Genomic DNA, 21,418 nt, shown 5'->3' with positions numbered 1-21,418 from the left:
AAAAGTAAGTACCATCCATTTTCCCAGTTAGATAAAAGCACACCTTCAGGAAAACCCCACTTTCAAATGTTGCCAAAATAACAAGGAACCAAAATAAAAAGGTATAAACTCACAAGGACAAAAAATAGAAGAAACAAGGCAAGACAAGATGACAAGATACAGGCAAAAAAAAGTAAAAAAAACCAAACAAACGAGGTACTTACACAGCACAAAATTCTTATGTGGGAAACACCACCTTAGGAAAGTAAATAGCAGGCCATAAGGAAAGACAAACCTATAGGAAAGCAGTACTGACAGGAATCTCAAGCAAGAACAAAATGCTGCAGGAAAAAGGTACAGCCTACCCTGGTAAGAGAAAATGAAACCCTACAGGAGGATTGTTTTAAATGCACCACAGCCACACAGGTAAGAAACAGCCCTGCAGGCCTAGGGGAATGCCAGTCTTGGTGTTAAAACAGGAGGAAGTAACAGAGAGAGTAAATCAGCTGCCAAAACTAAACTTACTTCAAAGAAAGTAGAAATTTTAAACTAAAAGCATCTTACCTTCTATACCAAAAGCATAAGCTAAAAACATGATCTTTACTAAAGATGACTGTAGGTAAACCTAGTTTCATCTGAGTTCCTATTCAGTATAACATTGGAAGCACTGTGTAAGACTCAGGATACTCCTCTCTCTTAGTCATACATAAATTTTAAAAAAAGGGAAAGAACTTGAGCATAAACATCTCTTAAAATATAACCAGAGAGGATTAAAGATGGCAGCATGAGAGGAGAGACAGAGGCTTCCTCCTAAAACTAGATACAATTAGAAAATATAGTTGGTGCAGCTAATCCTAAGAGAGCAACAGGAAAAAGGACAGCGCCAAACTGCTCACACCTGGAGAAAAGAGCAGACCTCACTGAACTGGGGTTGGAAAGCTGGAACAGGTGGAGTTCCTGGGGAGACTGGGATTCCAGCTGCTTGTGGAAAGCAGGGATCCATATCCGGCTGCTCTGGGACAAAAGCTTATATCTGTGTGCTCAGCCCACTAGTTCAGGCAGTGGAGACAGGCACAACAGTCAGGAGGCAAGGATCAGCTCTTTCCTCCCCCCAGGCACCAGTACTGCTCCCCTGCAACCCCCAACATTGCTTCAGGGGCTGAGCAGCTCCAGAACTGAGCTTCTGGACACTAGAGGGCGCCATATACAAATATGAAACACCAAAGAAACCAGGACCACAGTAAAATTACTAACACAACTCCCGAGAAAGACTTAAATGACAGGGACCTCGTGACTCTTCCTGAAAGGGAGTTCAAAATAAAAATCATCAACATGCTAATGGAGGTACAGAAAGACATCCAGGAACTCAGGAATGAATTCAGCTCAGAGATCCAATCGTTGAAGAGCATGATGGAGGGTATTAAAAGCAGGTTGGATACAGTGGAGGAGACGATAAATGAAATAGAAACTAGAGAAGAGGAATACAAAGAAGATGAGGCACAGAAAGAAAAAAGAATCTCTAAAAATGAAAGAATATTGAGAGAACTGTGTGACCAATCCAAATGGAACAATATTTGCATTATAGGAATACCAGAAGAAGAAAAAGAGAGAGAAAGGGATACAAAGTGTCTTTGAGGAGGAGGAGCTAGTTGCTGAAAACTTCCCCAATCTGGGGAAGGAGATAGTCTCTCAGGCCATGCAGATCCACAGGTCTCCCAATACAAGGGACCCAAGGAAGACAACATCAAGACATATAGTAATTACAATGGAAAAGATCAAGGATAAGGACAGACTGTTAAAAGCAGCCAGAGAGAGACATAAGATCACATACAAAGGAAAGCCCATAAGGCTAACATCAGACTTCTCACCAGAAACCTTACAGGCCAGAGGGAGTGGCATGATGTAATTAATGCCATGAAGCAGAAGGGCCTGGAACCAAGATTACCTTATCTGGCAAGATCATCATTTAAATTTGAAGGAGGGATTAAACAATTTCCAGATAAGCAAAAAGCTGAGAGAATTTACCTCCCACAAACCATCTCTACAGTCTATTTTGGAGGGACTGCTGTAGATGGAAGTGTTCCTAAGGTTGAATAGCTGTCACCAGAGGTAATAAAACCACAGTAAAGAAAGTAGAACAGCTAATTACTAAGCAAATGCAAAATTAAATTAAATATCCCCAAAGTCAATCAAGGGATAGACAAAAAGTACAGAATATGATACCTGATATATAAAGAATGGAGGAGGAAAAATAGGAGGAGAAACAGAAAAGAACCTTTAGATTGTGTGTGTAACAGCATACTAAGTGAGTGAAGTTAGACTCTTAGATAGTAAGGAAATTAACCTTGAACCTTTGGTAACCACGAATCTAAAGCCTGCAATGGCAATAAGTACATACCTATCGATATCACCCCAAATGTAAATGGACTGAATGCACCAATCAAAAGACACAGAGTAATAGAATGGATAAAAAAGCAAGACCCATCTATATGCTGCTTACAAGAGACTCACCTCAAACCCGAAGACATGCACACATTAAAAGTCAAGGGGGGGAAAAGATATTTTATGCAAACAAGAAAGAGAAAAAAGCAGGTGTTGCAGTACTAGTATCAGACAAAATAGACTTCAAAACAAAGAAAGTACACAAGAGATAAAGAAGGACATTATATAATGATAAAGGGCTCACTCCAAAAAGAGGATATAACCATTACAAATATATATGCACCCAACACAGGAGCACCAGCATATGTGAAACAAATACTAACAGAACTAAAGGAGGAAACAGAATGCAATGCATTCATTTTGGGAGACTTCAACACACCACTCACTCCAAAGGACAGATCCACCAGACAGAAAATAAGTAAGAACACAGAGGCACTGAACAACACACTAGAACAGATGGACCTAAAAGACATCTATAGAACTCTACATCCAAAAGCAACAGGATACACATTCTTCTCAAGTGCACATGGAACATTCTCCAGAATAGACCACATACTAGGCCACAAAAAGAGCCTCAGTAAATTCGAAAAGACTGAAATTTTACTAACCAACTTTTCAGACCACAAGGGTATTAAACTAGAACTAAATTGCAGAAAGAAAGCAAAAAGGCCCACAAACACATGGAGACTTAACAACATGCTCCTAAATAATCAATGGATCAACTAACAAATTAAAATAGAGATAAAGCAATATATGGAAACAAATGACAACAACAACACAAAGCCCCAACTTCTGTGGGACACAGTGAAAGCAGTCTTAAGAGGAAAGTATATAGCAATCCAGGCATATTTAAAGAAGGAAGAACTAACCCAAATGAATAGTCTAACATCACAATTATACAAAATTGGAAAAAGAAGAACAAATGAGGCCTAAAGTCAGCAGGAAGAGGGACATAATAAAGATCAGAGAAGAAATAAACAAAATTGAGAAGAATAAAACAGTAGAAAAAAAATCAATGAAACCAAGAGCTGGTTCTTTGAGAAAATAAAATAGATAAGCCTCTAGCCAGACTTATTAAGAGAAAAAGAGAATCAACACACATCAACAGAATCAGAAATGAGAATGGAAAAATCACAACGGACCCCACAGAAATACAAAGAATTGTTAGAGACTACTATGAAGACCTATATGCTAACAAGCTGGAAAACCTAGAAGAAATGGACAACTTCCAAGGAAAATACAACCATCCAAGGTTGACCAAGGAGGAAACACAAAATATAAACAAACCAATTGCCAGCAAAGAAATGAAGCGGTAATCAAAAAACTACGCAAGAACAAAACCACCAGGCCAGATGGATTTACCTCAGAATGTTATCAGACATACAGAGAAGACATAATACCCATTCTCCTTAAAGTTTTCCAAAAAATAGAAGAGGAGGGAATACTCCCCAACTCATTCTATGAAGCCAACATCACCGTAATACCAAAACCAGGCAAAGACCCCACCAAAAAAGAAAATTACAGACCAATATCCCTGATGAATGTAGATGCAAAAATACTCAACAAAATATTAGCAAACCGAATTCAAAAATACATCAAAATGATCATACACCATGATCAAGTGGGATTCATCCCAGGGATGCAAGGATGGTACAACATTCAAAAATCCATCAACAACATCCACCACATAAACAAAAAGAACGACAAAAAACACATGATCATCTCCATAGATGCTGAAAAAGCATTCGACAAAATTCAATATCCATTCATGATAAGAACACTCAACAAAATGGGTATAGAGGGCAAGTACCTCAACATAATAAAGGCAGTATATGGTAAACCCACAGCCAACATCATATTGAACAGTGAGAAGCTGAAAGCTTTTCCTCTGAGATCGGGAACAAGACAGGGATGCCCACTCTCCCCACTGTCATTCAACATTGTACTGGAGTTCCTAGCCATGGCAATTAGACAAAACAAAGAAATAGAACCAATCCAAATTGGTAAAGAAGAAATCAAACTGTCACTATTTGCAGATGACATGATACTGTACATAAAAAACCCTAAAGACTCCACTTCAAAACTACTGGAACTGATATCAGAATACAGCAAAGTTGCAGGATACACAATTAACACACAGAAATCTGTGGCTTTCCTATACACCAACAGTGAACTAATAGAAATAGAAATAAGGAAAACAATTCCATTCTCAATTGCATCAAAAAGAATAAAATACCTAGGAATAAACCTAACCAAGAAAGTGAAAGACCTATACCCTGAAAACTACAAAACACTCTTAAGAGAAATTAAAGAGGACACTAACAGATGGAAACTCATCCCATGCTCCTGGCTAGGAAGAATTAACACCGTCAAAATGGCCATCCTGCCCAAGGCAATCTTCAGATTCAATGTAATCCCTATCAAATTACCACCAGCATTTTTCAATGAACTGGAACAAACAGTTCAAAAATTCATATGGAAACACCAAAGACCCTGAATAGCCAAAGCAATACTGAGAAAGAAGAATAAAGTGGGAGGGATCTCCCTCCCCAACTTCAAGTACTACAAAGCCATAGTAATCAAGATAGTTTGGTACTGACACAAGAACAGAGCCATAGACCAATGGAACAGACTAGATAGCCTTGACATAAACCAAATATGGTCAAGTAATATATGATATATAAACCAAATATAAACCACATATGGTCAAATGATATATGATAAAGGAGCCATGGACATACAATGGGGAAATGACAGTCTCTTCAACAGATGGTGCTGGCAAAACTGGACAGCTATATTTAAGAGAATGAAACTGGATCACTGTCTAACCCCATACACAAAAGTAAATTTGAAATTCATCAAGGACCATAAAACTCTTAGAAAAAAACATAGGAAAAAATCTCTTGGACATAAACATGAGTGACTTCTTCATGAACATATCTCCCCGGACAAGGGAAACAAAAGCAAAAATGAACAAGTGGGACTATATCAAGCTGAAAAGCTTCTGTACAGCAAAGGACACCATCAATAGAACAAAAAGGTATCCTACAGTATGGGAGAATATATTCATAAATGACAGATCCGATAAAGGGTTGACATCCACAGTATATAAAGAGCTCATGCACCTCAACAAACAAAAAGCAAATAATCCAATTAAAATATGGGCAGAGGAGCTGAACAGACACTTCTCCAAAGAAGAAATTCAGATGGCCAACAGACACATGAAAAGACGCTCCACATCGCAAGTCATCAGAGAAATGCAGATCAAAACCACAATGAGATATCACCTCACACCAGTAAGGATCACCACCATCCAAAAGACAAACAACAACAAATGTTGGCGAGGTTGTGGAGAAAGGAGAAACCCTCCTACACTGCTGGTGGGAATGTAAATTAGTTCAACCATTGTGGAAAGCAGTATGGAGGTTCCTCAAAAAGCTCAAAATAGAAATACCATTTGACCCAGGAATTCCACTTTTAGGAATTTACCCTAAGAATGCAACAGCCCAGTTTGAAAAAGACAGATGCACCCCTATGTTTATCTCAGCACTATTCACAATAGCCAAGAAATGGAAGCAACCTAAGTGTCCATCAGTAGATGAATGGATAAAGAAGATGTGGTACATATGCACAATGGAATATTATTCAGCCATAAGAATAAGACAGATCCTACCATTTGTAACAACATGGATGGAGCTAGAGGGTATTATGCTCAGTGAAATTAGCCAGGCGGAGAAAGACAAGTAGCAAATGATTTCACTCATATGTGGAATATAAGAACAAAGAAAAACTGAAGGAACAAAACAGCAGCGGAATCACAGAACCCAAGAATGGACTAACAGTTACCAAAGGGAAAGGGACTGGAAAGGATGGGTGGGATAAGGGCGGGTAAAAAGAAAGGGGGCCTTACAATTAGCATGTATAGTGTGGGGGGGGGGCATGGGGAGGGCTGTGCAACACAGAGAAGACAAGTAGTGATTCTACAGCATCTTACTACGCTGATGGACAGTGACTCTAATGGGGTTTGGGGGGGGACTTGGTGAAAGAGGGAGTCTAGTAAACATAATGTTCTTTATGTAATTGTAGATTAATGATAATGAAATGAATAAATAAAATTCTAAAGAAAGAAAATATATATGTATATATATATAACCAGAGAAGCAGGAAATACAACTTCTCCAAAAGGTCTCAAAACCTAAGACATCTAGGTGTTAGATAAACTTCCCTAAGATAGCACAATACCTAACCATTAAGAGTGACAATTCTTTCCTTTCTTTAAAAATCAGGACTACCTATTTTTCTACTATTCATTCCTCCTTTCTGTAGAAGCCAACTAGTTCCTCCAAATGCTCAATACAAATAAAAAGAATAATGCTAAAGCAATAGTTTTTTTTAATTCTTATAAAAAATAACTTTCCTGTTACACTTTTATACCACCTGCTACACTTACTTTAACAGGCTGCTGTAAAGATAAAATAAGGTGTGTTCAATGTCTCTGATAAAGATATTTTGTAAATCAAGTTCACAAAAACTAAACATCTCTGCATTTCAAGAGTTCAACGAAGACTTTATTGATGTTTCAACTGCTTACTTTATTTTCTGCTCTCTATAAAATTATTGAGAAATACTTAAAAGTTGAAGAGAAATACCAGAGAAAGCAGAAACGAATACAAACACACAGGTAACAGTGACAAAAAGATTTCTCATCATCAACTCAAAGTCTTTATTACTGATAAAATCTTAAAAGAATAAGTTTAAAAGCACATGTTCTCATTTCTTAATTGAAAAAAAAAACTATAGGGAATGCACTCATTTTGTCTTTATGGATATCCTCCAATAGCTAAAAAACACATTTCTTATTAACATACTATGCATGTCTTACCTATTAAAGATTTGATATTTTCTAAGATTAAATCACTAGTAATATTTGCAGATAAATCTTGCCCCAATTCAGCAATCAGCTTGGCATAACCTTCATTCTCTTCTCTTAACAAATTGAATTTTTGCTGCTTATAACTGAAATTAGATAAACATCATACAGGGGATAAAATTAATTTCAATTAGCAAGCTTAATTAAGAATAATGTATTCTTTTCATTGAATATTCTTATCACTCTTAGATAACAATACTAAGAATTGTTGTTGAAAACTTACCTTTGTTTATCTTTTAGGATAGAATGACAACAATAGTTCAAAGAGACAATTACACAGGGAAAATCAGTAACACAAAGAATAGATATTGCTAATCCCAAGGAGTAACAACATACCACTATTTCCATCACTAAGGATATACCCTAGTATATAATTTTAAAGCACTGAATACTATTTCAACTTCTAATATGGAAAAAAATTTATACTGGTTTCACACAGGCCACGTTCAATGCTGACTCAGTAATTACAGGCTACTTTTAAAAGGAAAAAATACGAGACACATGGTAAGAGCAACATAAAAAACTTTCAACTGCCTTTAGAAACTTCTGGTATTCAAAATGAGAGCTAACAAAACACACTCAGATACTTGATCTGCAACAGAAAGGTACATGTACTTACAAGAGTTTTGTCTTGATTTTAACTGACTTTTGATTGAACTGCTGTGATTGTTTGATAAGCCCTAATGATTCCAATGTTTCTGGATCCAGGCGTTCCTTTAGAACTGTGTCTGAAACTAAATACTGCATTAAAAAATATTAAAGGCCATTTATTCCTGAGCATTCCAATTACACAACCACAATATTTAAAATATATTATATATTTATTTATATTGAGTATACTTCAATATATTCAAAACAGCTTTTCCCAAATACTAAAATAACACAAAAATGTATCAATTTGTAACAATAAAAAAAGCTTAGAACTTCGATAGAACAAAATAAAGACTGCAAATATTGAAAAATGTGACATTAAAAGAACACTCACTAAAAAAATTAAACGCATGCTGTACACGGCCTACAAATGACAAGAACAACAGATGAAATTCTGATTAAAATTGAATCTGTCAACTGTATTTTAAGATAATACAGCACTTCGGTCAAATTCTAGTACAGCAAAGACAAGGACATTCTTCCAGGTCTGAGTAACGGCATTTCTCCTTGATTCTAAATGTATAAACATAAAATGGTTTATTAGACAATGATTATGACAAGTTCTAGAATTTATTATTTTTAAACTATCTTCATTTATTTTCTCCTTACCTAATCGTTTAGGAAAAATTGCTCAGTTTAAAAGCTGTCCACATCATTTCTACTCACTTGATAGATGTTTACCTTTCTCTCAGGAATTTATTAGGTCAGGAATACCACCTAAGGTTTTATATGTATAGATAAATGATATGGTAGCACGCCTACTTCATAGAAATAATTAGTATGTCTAATTTTACAAATCATTCCATTTCAAAACCCCAATCTCACCTTAAAATGAATAGTCAACTAGATGTCAACATTCTCCTCCATTAACGTGATTACTGTAATTACAAGTGTTCAATGGAAAATGTAGAAAGTGTTTTTTAAAACTTACCAAACATGCTAATACCAATTGTGTAAAATAGTCTCTCTTGCTTTTTTCTTCTAAACAATTTGTCTCAGTATCTACAATGAAGGAAAAAAAAGATGAAAGTTTGACATATTTTCCTAGACTCTCTCCAACACTAAAATAAGATATTTAATTTTCTTTAAAACTAGCTAATTTTGAAATGCTCATTTGGAAAAAAAATCTGAAACTATGGTAAGCATGAGGTGTCCTCCATACGCATATGAATGCTTAGAATTAATTTCTCCTTATACTGGAGACTGACCCTGTGACCAATGGCATACCCATAAAATGGTAAATAGATTACACAGAAGCTGCATGCTATGGCACTGGAAAAGCAACAAAGCTTCAAAAAAAACCCCACTGTTTACAAAAATGGAAATATTAAAGCAAACTTTAAATGACCACATGTCAGAGATGCTAAAGAAAAAATTCCTTTCTTGAGTGTTAAGTTGAACTGGGTGACAACAAAGATCTCTTCTGACATTAAAGATCCTATTACTCAGGAAGATCAAAACTCGTGACCTTGGCCACCTTGTAACCATGTACCATGTTCTATTCAAGCTACCTGGCCATCAATTCTATGAAAAGACAGTATTAAAAGATATTTTTAATATCTTATTTTGAATTATAATTCTAGTCAGCAAACAAAAATATATTCAAGATTTTTATTTTCTTCCTACTGAAATCTTTTTTAAAAGCTGAGACCTCCTTATTGTATATCTGAAACCAATATAAGATTGCATATCAACAATACTTCAATAAAAAAAACTGAGACCTATTTGTCGAATAATTTTCTGAAGTATGAAAGAAATAAAACAGCTCTAAATGCCAAGCATCAAAAATTTCAACTAGAATTAGCAAGATTACAAAGCTGATTTTAGGATTATTACTTTAACTAATTACATACTATTATCCTATTTTTAAAGTCAACTCATACTTTAGAATGTGCTACAGAAAGCAGCACTGATTTTAGTCATGTATTAAAAGTTGTCCTCTAAGTACTGTAGGGCTCTCCCCAGACATCCTACCACCGCTTTGCTTCAGTTTACTTTCTACCGCCATCCGTGAGAATTGAGAGAAGGGGATTTATCATGAAATATACCCATGTTTTCTTTGCCCTTCTCCATTTTCCCTTCCTGGACAGTGCCATTTCCCAATATCCGGGCCAATGTAGCTAAGCACACATTCAGCTCAAGTGTACTAAGAGAATTTCAGGGTGTAATTTATGCAATGTAAATTGTACTATAATTTCAGTCTTTCAATAAGATTTCTGTGCGTATCTCATCAACCCCTTCCATCAGGGACTCCTAGTTGTCTCCCCATTATCTGGCCTTCTGGTCCCTCCTTAGCCTAGAACTTTAAGGATACTGATCTTGAGGGATCAGACTAAACTGGACCCATTCTAAACCCTCCAAGGCCCTAAATGCCCTAAGATCTACCCCTAAACTTTCTAACATCAGAGTGCTTTGGTAGCAGGCTCCTCCTCTTCAAGTCAAGTTTATCCTTCTCTTAGCCATCTGACCTGAGTAGTGCCACTGTCTGGGTTCTGACCATATTAAGAAATGCTTAATAAGGCCTCAGTAAATTTCTCAACAGAGCTATCTAAACAATCAATGCAAAACTCTATTATGCCAATTATGCTTTCCTTGTTTTCTTCATTCTTTTTGTCCTAACTCATGAAACCATTCTAATAAATTCATTCCTTATCCCTGACTACTCAACCCTGAATCAGTACCTAATAAGTTCTCTTTAATTTCCCCTATCATTTTACTAAAAAGCCCTCAGCCATTTCTAGTTCTAGGCTCTTTATCACCATCCACCTACCCCAGCTCAGAGATCCCATCAGTGCATCCAAGTTACATTACACTCCCCACCTTTCAGGTTAATATAACTCTCAGGCCCCCTTACCCTTACATGATTTATTTAGTCTTTTAAAGAAAATTTTTATCTTAACCAGGAAAGTACACTACTGAATTCCCTCATAACTATTAAAATATTAGAAAGACAACATAATATAATAAAAAGATCATGGGGTCTGAAACCAAAAAACCCAGGTTCAAACCCTGCCTTACTGGCTGTGTGGCCCTGCAAAATCACTTCTCTGAGCTTCAGTTTTCTGATCTGCACACCTACCATACAGAAGTTCCTGTGAGGATTAAAATGAAATTAAATGCTCGACACAATGCTTAGAACACACAAGGTGCTCCAAAAAAATGGCATTTACATTACTAACATTAGTGTGATTATCATTATTATAATAATCATCATCACCATTTGTTTTTAAGGATAGCTGGTGTTCTTCTTCCTATTCCCCTACCTTGGTTTGGGTTCACCTTTGAATCACTCACTTATTTTCTGCCGTGGGTGCAGGGGGTCAGTGAGGGGGCAGGTGAGAGAAATTGTCTTTCCAAGTTTGCCATTCTAATCTTGTTTTTAAAAATAGGCTGCATAGGCTAAAAGAAATTTCCCAAAAGCAACCAAACATCTTCATGAACTCATGTTACTAGTAAAAAGCAATAACTTGTAACAACAATTCATGTAACTAAGTAACTATCTGAAGGGAAAACATACCCTAATAAAATAAGTCAATAAAGAAATTACTAGAACTTACTAGCAAGCTGATAATTAATGATTACGCAAGGAAAAACATAAAATACACCCCTGACACTATCAAGGAACAATAGCTTCCACAAAGTATTACCTACAAATCACTCTTTCAGTTCTACAAATTTAAAAGTTTTTTTAAATTGAAACTAGTTTCATGTTATATTTATCTGTAATAATATCTTTAGCGCCTGCTTTAAAAATTAAGCTCAATAGTTTTCTCTGTTGGCATAAGCCAATCAACCCAATAGACAGCATGAACTTTTACTTTGTCATCCAAACCAGAGCAGTTTTAAGATTAAAAGAAGGCACTAATAATTATGCTAAGGAAAACAAAACTGGGACATGTGGTCACCACATCAATGGTCTGCCCTTCTTGTTTAATGCTCACAGTCCATGTACATTTTGACCTATTCTGACTTTACTACTGTTACAAAATCTTAAACATCCTGAAGGATCAAGCACCAGGCATTTAGATATGTTGAGATCAAATTCTAGACTTTAAGACATTTAAGTAACACATCTAATTCTATAAATTAAGATTAATGAGTTCAATAATTCCCTCTGGCTTGACAAACTCTCAGAGGATAAGTCTTATTTTAAAGTAAATATTATAATGTCCAGTAATGTTTTCTATTAGATCAAATATATAGGAAGCATAAAACTGATGGGGAAAGCTCACTTAAAATTATTTTAATTCACATCTAAAATTACATAAATAAACTTACAACATACATTATTTTTTTTAATCCATGCTTCCCATGAAGGGACAATACTTTTTTTTCTAAGTCAAAGGAATATTCCTTTTTTATCTTGCATAAATTCATATTTATTCTGGACAAATAAAGAAGCTGCTATTTTCCAAGCTGGTTTCTCACCCTGAAAACAAAAGTACTTTTGGTTACTTTGGTTCTTGCTCTTTCTAAAATTAAGTAGAATCAGAACAGTACAATACCAAATTAAGTATCTCTTGATTGTCTTAAGTTTGAGATTCTGACATTCACTGAAAATATGAATTGAGTAGGACTAATTATGTGGTTACTAAAATATGAGTAATTCAGACTAACAACTTCAGAAAACTTAGCCTTTTTATTTGAAATGACTTAATTTAGCTTCATCTTATATCAAGATACATTCTGAAATCTGAATTATAAACTAAAACTAGCACTAGTTTATAAACAGTGATTATACTCACATTTGATTTGCAATACTATAGTATCTATAGAGTAAAAAGATATATATTCTAGATTTATAAAAACATTTGTACATTGTAAAATCCTTACTTTGGAAGAAAACATTTTAACATAGTACATTAATTTACTAAACAGCACTTTTTACAGGTGAAATAAAGGCTTAATACCTACCTAATATGCAGAATACATCAGCAAGAATGGAAGGCATATCCTCATGAAATTCCTAATTTTAAAAATATAATTATTCATAATAAAACACTAGAATAGCACACCAGCAAGTATTATGGTTTCAGAATAACAAAACCCCAACACCACTGTATTGATATGTAATAAAATCCTTCATATTTCATGATATAGAGAAAATAAAGAGACAAGTTGGAAAAAATGTTTAAATTTCTATCATTAAATAACTTGATAAAAAATAGTAACCTAAATAAGCATCAGGAAATATTAAAGAGTAAAAACAACTGAAATTCTTCCAATGAATTTTCATGTTAGAAACCACTGGAATTTGCAGTACCTCACACCTACCTAAAGCAAAACTGTTAAAAATGGTTTATTTCTCATCCAAAATTTTAAATATTGTGCCCATCACTGATCTATGCAAAAATCATAGTAGTATCAGAATAGAAATCTAAAAAATATAAGAACAATCACAAGCTGGTGTTCCCTAATTCAAGATTCTCTGAAGATAATTACCAAAAATCTATCTTTATTTTCTTATGCTCTAACAGTTGTAAGCCTTTGGAGAAACTAACCCAAAAATCTCCCCTCGTTTCTGGATGAAAACTTCAACATTTTTACTAGATCTGTCTCCTAACTTCCCACTCCCATGCCCCATTTTAGAGCGATTTTTCATTAGGAAGGACATAAATCAATTATTGCAGTTAGTTTGCTGGTACTGTAGTAACCCTAAAACTAGCCTATTTTCAGAGACTAAAGGAAAGAAATGTAATTCTAAAGAAAAACCTGGCAGCTGTAAGAGACACACAAGATATGCTCCTGTGGCTAAGAAATGGGACCGTGAGATTCACTACTATGAGAAGGCCATGCCAAAGACAATCCAGCTGCAGAAGAATATGTATCACTAAGGACTGAAAGGAAGGGTGAGCTAAAGAAGAACAAAATACACATTTTATGGTGACAGATGGTAACTGCACTTGCCATGGTGAGCATTCCGTAATGTACATAAATGTGGATTCACTGTCATACATCTAGAACTAATATGTCAACTACACTTTAATAAAAAATTTTGTAATAAACATTAAGTTCATTTGGACTGTTCATTTTCAATAAATGAGAAAAGTATCAGAATCAAATTTCATAAATACACTAAACCCTACACCAATGCCCAATTAATGGAATGAAATAACCTTAAATGTCAACCAGACTTTAACCTCAAATTTCTTAAATGGCTATGAGCTTTGGCTATGTCTACTTGAATGCAAGTACTCAGGATACCTGAAGACCAGAAATAATAGAGCAAGACAAGAGTTTTCAAACATGGAAAACTCACTGTTGAAAGACTACTGCAACATGAACTAATGTTGCTTTCTCATATAGACAATTTAGTGATAAAAGAGAAATGCATATTGAACCTCTATTGCTCAAATACATCTCAATGTGAGGGGAAAAATATCACAACAGCTAAACACATAAGTTCGTTAGAACTATCCTCAGGAAAACAGAAAAATATAAAGGAGATTACCTACGCTAACAGGAAAAGGCCACAGAAGCAAAGCAACACAGGGGAAATGCACGTTGATATCAAGAAGTGCCAGGTCCTACTTTATGAAAGTTGTTCTCAACTGGGCAGATAATTTTATTTATGTCAGTTTAAAATACAGCCTAATAGAGTAATACACCACTTGTAAAAACTGAAACTTAACTACTGTTTTACAATAAACATGACTACAATTTGAGAATTCATATTTCAATTTAAATACCAAACCACCATGACAAGTATTTGGTCTGAAGTTAACTTAAATACTCTAAAAAATAAAAGAGTGATAACCACTTAAAGGTTAGGGGGAAAAAATCTAGTTAATATTTTCTAAAAGAAATGGCAAAAACACGAAAATTGGTATCAAGTAAAGGTCCTCTATGCAACCTCAATTCAAAATCAATGAATCCTCAGTTTAAAAAATACATTTAATTTCTAAACATAACCACAAACTAAAGAAAATAACCTTGAGAGATGCTATATTGGGAGAAAAATATATTCTAGCCAAATTATTTTTTATAGTAGCACTTTTAATTAAGTATACCTTGAATTCAGTAAAATGCAGGCTTTTTTTTCTTGCTCTCCCAGTTTATTTAACATTTTCTGTTTTACTCACAACCAGACAGAAAGATTAAAATGTGTTTCTGCCTAGCAACAATGACTTATCACTATTACCTTAAAACATTCACTACTGTTGTTGCTGGGCAGCTAGGTGAAGAACTAGGAGAAACCTCAACCTGGACGGGGGAGGGGTTCTTAATTCTGGGTGAGAAAGAATTCTCAAACAGGTCAGCCCAGTGTAGGTAAGGAAGGAATTCATTAAAGCAACAGCAGTAGGGAATGGCAGCTGCCTTGCAGGCACCAGAGAACAGGAAAGTGCAAGGGAAAGAGGGAAATTTCTTGGCCTAGGACAGATTCCCTTGGCAACTCCTGAAGCCAGAGTCACCTGGCATCTTGCGTCCACGTGGATCTGCAAGGCATGGGGACTAGCCCCTACGGCTCCAGGATTTGGGGGAGCCATGGAGCACAGGATGGAGTGAGATTATGTTCTGAGAACTTCCCAAAGAAAGGAGATTTTCCGGCAGGCTACTAAGAACAGATTGCACAGCGGCAGTTCCGTCCAGGTCACCCAGGCGATGGAAACATGCAGGCCCAAATCTGAGCTCTTAGCAGCCCCTTCCTACTTATTAGGAGTAAAGCGGAGACAGAATGAAGACCACAATAATCTGAGCAGTGAGAAAGCTTTACCTGAAAGTACACACTTAAAGAAAGGAAAGTGCAGACGACCTCAGAGAGAAGGCACACTGAAAGTTTGGGGATTCTGTCTTTTAAGGCTTTCAAGAATGGGGCAAATGGCGGGGGGGGGGGGGGCAAATGGTGAGGGGGGGGTTGTTGGGCGTAGGTTTGACTTGTGGTCTCAAGGTGCTTATCTCTGGTGAGAGACACCATTTCTCCTTTCCTTTCTTATCAGTCCTCCAGATAATTCTGCTAAATAAACCCAACACAAGGAATTTATTTATCCAGTTCTTCTCCAAGATAGGGTTACCCTCAAGTGGTGGGGACATATCAGTTAAGACTGCCTGCCCTGCCTTAAGATAGGCTGTGGGGCTACTGTATCATTACCAGAGAATATGTTAGGAATCTTACTTCTTCAACTCTCTGCTTTTTATAATGGAATCTTAGCCTTAAGATGGGGTCCCTCCTGTTCTTACTATACTGTTTATATCTCAGCATTTTTCATCATAGGCAGGAAAAGTTAATTATGATGCTTGTCCCCTGTCCCTGCCCTACCTCAGTATAATTCTGAATAAAATGAAATGCAATTTATACACTTCAGGGATCTTTGTACCAAAAAAGAACACACACACACACATATACTTACACTAATGTCGCTAAGAACATTAGATGCCTGTTCATGCTTGAGATTTCCATTAATGACATGGCATGATAACTCATAAAGAGCTTGCTGGAAATCTGTAAAACATAATTGAAAGAATGTAAGAACACAGACTCTTGAACATGAAAGGTAGACCCTCGAGAGTAAGACCTATGTATTTCCTACTTCGAAGAATTATAAACATCAACAATGGTAAGAAAAATATACTTCTAATGCTTTTCTTCAGATTTTTTTCCTTTTATTTTCACAAAACACAATACTAAAAGAGTAAAAAAAGTGAACCTTGACTACACTACTATAACACAACTACTGTTTGAGCATTCCCTCCCAATCTTTCCCTTTATGTCTACATATTTTACATATTTGCATTCAAAAGGCACATCATTTCGTATTCTAATTGCCCCACAAACACTTTTAAAAGCATTTTCTCTTGCTACCAAAGTCTCCAAAATTATTTTCAATGACTGAATAGAACTCCAGCATATGAATATAAACTAAATTAGCCATTCTTCTCATCAGCAGATTTCACAGATTTTTCTAAATATATTCAGATTATAGTCAATTCAATCTCAGAGCTATACTGACAATAGGTAAGGAATAGCAGTAAATATAAAATCAAGTTTTACCCATATCCTAAGGTCAGAGAAACTTCTCCCCAAATATCAATCTTTTTTGTCCTCTATTTCCATCAGAATTCAAACTAAAATAATTACATACATAAAACAGCAGCTCTATGAGAACTGTCAACCACAAGTAGTATCATTCACTATTAAAATTAGCAGGTACTCCCCTTTCCAGGAGAAAGAATCTCTTTTTTGGGTGGGTGGGTGTGTGGGGGGTTATTGGTTAGGTAAACACCTCCTTCCAGCTATCATTTTCTTTAGTTTCATACACTAAAAACTTTACTTGCTTCCTTTCATTAAAAGTAGGAAAACAAGCAGCTCTAAAAACATTTATGTAAAATAAAGTCAATTTTTAATCCCCTTTTAAAAGGAATCAAAAAGTTTTCAGGGCAAAACAGCAAATAAAAAACTAAACATTTAAAAATCTTCTCTCTTGGTTTTACTAGTCACAAAAAGAGAATATAATAGAAATCAAGACTCATATCAATCCCCCTTCAAACAATGAAAACAGTATTCTACAATCAAATCAATTTGTCCACAAATTATTTGTTAATGTACTATAGCCCAATTATCCCAATTCCTTATGAAGAATTCATTATTAAATAATCCCACCTTTTTCACAAATATGCCTTCATTATGCTTACAATAAACTATATAAAAACTAACTTGTTAGCATGGTAGGAATATGAGGTTAATTTAATGCTTTGAATTTCCATTAATAAAATGCTTTTACAGCAAATAATACTCATTTAAAGTTATCCAGATAACTAAGATTTTTTTTAAAAGCAATCACTCTTAGAAGGACAAAATAGCTGAATATCAAACTAAATTTCCATAAGAATATGAGCTGATAGAGGCTGAAGGAATTCTAATCTTAATTACAGGAGACTACAAAACAGAGACCAAAGAGCCCAGGTCATTTTGCTGGCAGTAAAGGACATAAAAACAATCACAATGTAATCCACAAAGTAGCAAAAACAGTTCCCAACTCACATATCATTTAAATGCCCATTTAACTGGTTAGGATGTCCTACTGTATTTTGTCCATAGAAACAGTAAATGGTACCTGGAGACTACCAAGGCTAGCTCCACAAAATCCTGAAAGAATCTACACTAAAGTTGAAAAACTTTGCATTTACAATGGAGAGGAAAACTTAAAGCCCTTATACACAAAAAAATAAACAAAAGATTTTATCTTAATGCTAACATTTCAGAAAAAGCAGTTTTAAGAATAGCCACAAGTAAAAAAAACTTCTGGACATTCTTAGAAGTGCTTTGTGGGATTTGAACATTGAAGATGACAGTTCTTTGTTATGTTGAATACCACTAGGATTACCCTGGTTTATCAGCCATCATTACAATGTTATTTTACTGGGGAAAAGGGATGTATAAAAGAACAAGGAAAGTAGTGTGTGCAAGGTAAACTGCCTGCCTGAAATGAAATGAAATCAGTTTGAGAGGAGCAGAAAGGGAAAGGGTAGAGAGAACGCTATCCAAACTCAATCCCCGAGATAGAACAAAAGAAATTCTGAAGAAATTACATGCAATTTCTAGCATGGACTACCAACTGGGGCCCTCAGACCAAAGCTTGATTGGTGGAGCAATCAGCCAGAGCTGTAATGTGTTGAAGAAACCGACAAGGGCAAGCAAGAGAGCACTGGCAATCCAGCCAATGAGGCCACACTCAACTACTTTTTGTTTCATATGTTGTTTGATATGTGAATCAGAACAAACATGCAAAAAGTAACAATAATCTGATAGTTAGATCTGATAGAAGATCCACCCAGGCCCATTTAAAACTGAAAGAGTAATCCCCTGGGTTATATTATGCATAGTTCTTCTGAGAATTCTTATTTTATCCACTTAAGATTTCAATTGTAAACAAGATCAAAGTTAACCAAGAAATTACACACTTGTATCAAACACAGGAAAGAAAAAAATTAAGTATCCAAGTGCTTTTAGGAAGGAATTTTTTTTATGTTCTTATACTTCTGGCAGTCAACTGATTTATTCAAAAAGAAGGCATTTTATCAACCTCAGAAACCTTATGAACGATCTCACAATTTTATAAGCAGGAGGAACTGCAAAATAACTTTGGGAAGGTGAGCTTACAAATGTTAAATCTTACAACAGATCTTACTCAAATGACAGGGAAAAAATGGCTCATTCATTTGTTTGAATTCTTTCCATTTGAATGCTTTCCATTCAAAAATTCAAATATTCTTTAAAAAGTATATACTCTCATATATTTCATCAAGGTAATATTTTGATTAAAGCAAACATTTCTATAGAAATATATTCTATTGTCAATCATCTATTCACAAAAGCATAACTTAAATAACTAAAATGAATTTTATCCAGTAATTTTTATTTAAAATAGAATACTGGTTATAAATCATTTTTTCCAGATTGAAAAAATGTCATGGGTCCCACCCACAATGAAAGCTACACAGGAAAATTCTTTAAACTTAATGGACAAATTGTTCTGTTTTTGCCCCTCCTTTTCTAAATCTAAATTTCTTAAATGCCTAATTTTAAATTAATAAATGTTAAATAGTAAAGTCCTTTAAAATTAAAATTCACATCCTAGTTAATTATATAACATTTTACTTAATAAACCGTATTTGTGATGTGCGTAAACAATTACTTTGCTTTTAATGTTTTCCATGACAACTGCCTTTAACAAGATCCCCAGATACCACCTAAACATAACCAGCTTTAGTAAAAACACTGAACCTCCGTTTCTGGAAATTTCCTAGCGCAAACAATATCAAAACAGTTTTTCTTTCCATGCTAGCTTTTCTCTTCTGTTTATGATTGATAGCTAGCTTGTATAATTTTTAGTACAGCTAACAACTGTTGAAATGTAGCCGAATATTCCATGTTGTAATTATAAAGTCAAGCAATATCATTATGACTATTATGCAAGTTAATAACATCTATATAGAGATAGTCTTACTATAACTACAGTTTTAATCCTAACAGTAATATAGTCATATAAAAGCTTTATATAGTGTGAACTATCTTATAGCTTTGTTTTCATTTGCAACAATTTAATGGAAAACAATATTTATTAATTTTGGCCAAGCCAAATATAACAGCTTTGATACTTTTGAAAGTCTTACCTTTATAAGATGAACTATCACGGCTTTTATTTTCACTCAGGATCTGGCATAAATGCAAACTAGAATAAACCAGAAATAATCTTTATTAATTTCAATACTACCACAGATGTCTTTGAAGAGCAAGTCATATCAACTAAAAATATCTGGAAATATATATGTTAAATCCACAATAAAACCAATCTAAAAACCCTAATTGGTCAGAACTGAAGGACACTAGTGAATCAATTGACTACTTTGAAAACTGGTAAATAAAAACCAAGTACTTAATCTGCCTTTCATATATGAACCAACAGTTGATAAGAAATGTCTCTGTATTGAAGTATTTCAGCTAATAAAAGAATGCTAGAATTAAAACATCATAATTTTAAATCCCTAAAAATTAAAGAATCTACACAGGCATCTAGCAATGGCTGTTCACATCATAAGAGACAATCTGACATTACTGCCTCCTGATCCTAATGAAAGAACACACCATCCACCTGTGAGCTTGTCTTTTTTTTAAAAAGGCATGAATCTAAATTCAGACTATGGGAAACTCTACAGGACAATAACCCAATCTCTTCAACAAATACATTGCAAGGAAAAATAGAAGATAGTGGGGGAATCTTTAGGGTAAAAAAGGCTTAAGAAATGTATCAATCACAATGTATGGATCCTTACTTGGATCCTGTTTCAAGTAAGTATTTTTAAAATTTACATTTATGAGTCAATTAGAATATTTTATAGACTCTTTATCTTTAAAAGACAGATGCTGAAATACTTACAGATAAAATATTTACCTCAGAAGAATGCAAAAATGGGTGGTGGGGTTATAGATGAAACAAGCAGTTGATAACTATTAAAGCTGGTTGATGATTTCATAGGGGATATAACATTCTACTTGCTCATATGTTTAGAAATTCTTTTCAATAATACAGTTTAAAAACAAAAACTGAAAATCTGAAAAAAAAATACTTGTATTTTTAATACTTCCTCATTAGAGTAAGTAAAGCAAAGAAAGATATACAGGATATAGTGAAGAGGTATACTTAAATGGAATTCTAGAAAGAAGAGAGAAAACAGGGCAAAAGCAATATTTGAAGAAATTAAAAGCCAATAATTAGAATTCAGTTTTCCAGAACTGAAGTGAAATCCACATATGGACATGTCATTATAAAACCTGTCTTATCTATGGTAAGAAAAAGATAAAATCATTTAAGCACCTAAGGAAAAAAAAGACAATATTATCTACATGACTTCTCAACAAGAACACTGAATGCCAGAGATTATTAAATTCTGTACCCAAAAAACACAATTCTAAGGGAA

General features: G+C 34.7%; 1 protein-coding gene across 15 annotated transcripts in view; it reads right to left on the bottom strand.

Moving 5' to 3' along the window:
• THOC2 (THO complex subunit 2) overlaps nucleotides 1-21,418 on the bottom strand; it is a 134,452-nt gene that overhangs the window by 98,514 nt on the left and 14,520 nt on the right. For 13 of the 15 annotated variants that reach the window (XR_012127448.1, XM_073227801.1, XM_073227798.1 and 10 more), the window contains exons 2-7: nucleotides 20,114-20,172; nucleotides 16,351-16,442; nucleotides 12,917-12,968; nucleotides 8,934-9,004; nucleotides 7,971-8,092; nucleotides 7,304-7,437 (exon numbers count right to left, since the gene is read on the bottom strand). Coding sequence is in view for 14 of the 15 variants with exons in the window: in XM_073227801.1 (XP_073083902.1) it covers nucleotides 7,304-7,437; nucleotides 7,971-8,092; nucleotides 8,934-9,004; nucleotides 12,917-12,968; nucleotides 16,351-16,442; nucleotides 20,114-20,172 (530 nt within the window). In the remaining variant the exon portion in view is untranslated. Of the gene's footprint in view, nucleotides 1-7,303; nucleotides 7,438-7,970; nucleotides 8,093-8,336; nucleotides 9,005-12,916; nucleotides 12,969-16,350; nucleotides 16,443-20,113; nucleotides 20,173-21,418 lie in introns of those variants that run through there. The other 2 variants (XM_073227807.1, XM_073227806.1) reach the window with 2 other exon arrangements.

Source organism: Manis javanica, chromosome X (assembly GCF_040802235.1).
Source record: "Manis javanica isolate MJ-LG chromosome X, MJ_LKY, whole genome shotgun sequence".
Classification (NCBI taxonomy): domain Eukaryota; kingdom Metazoa; phylum Chordata; class Mammalia; order Pholidota; family Manidae; genus Manis; species Manis javanica.
The sequence above is the reverse complement of the archived record's forward strand: the minus strand, read 5'-3'. Positions and strand labels throughout refer to the sequence as shown.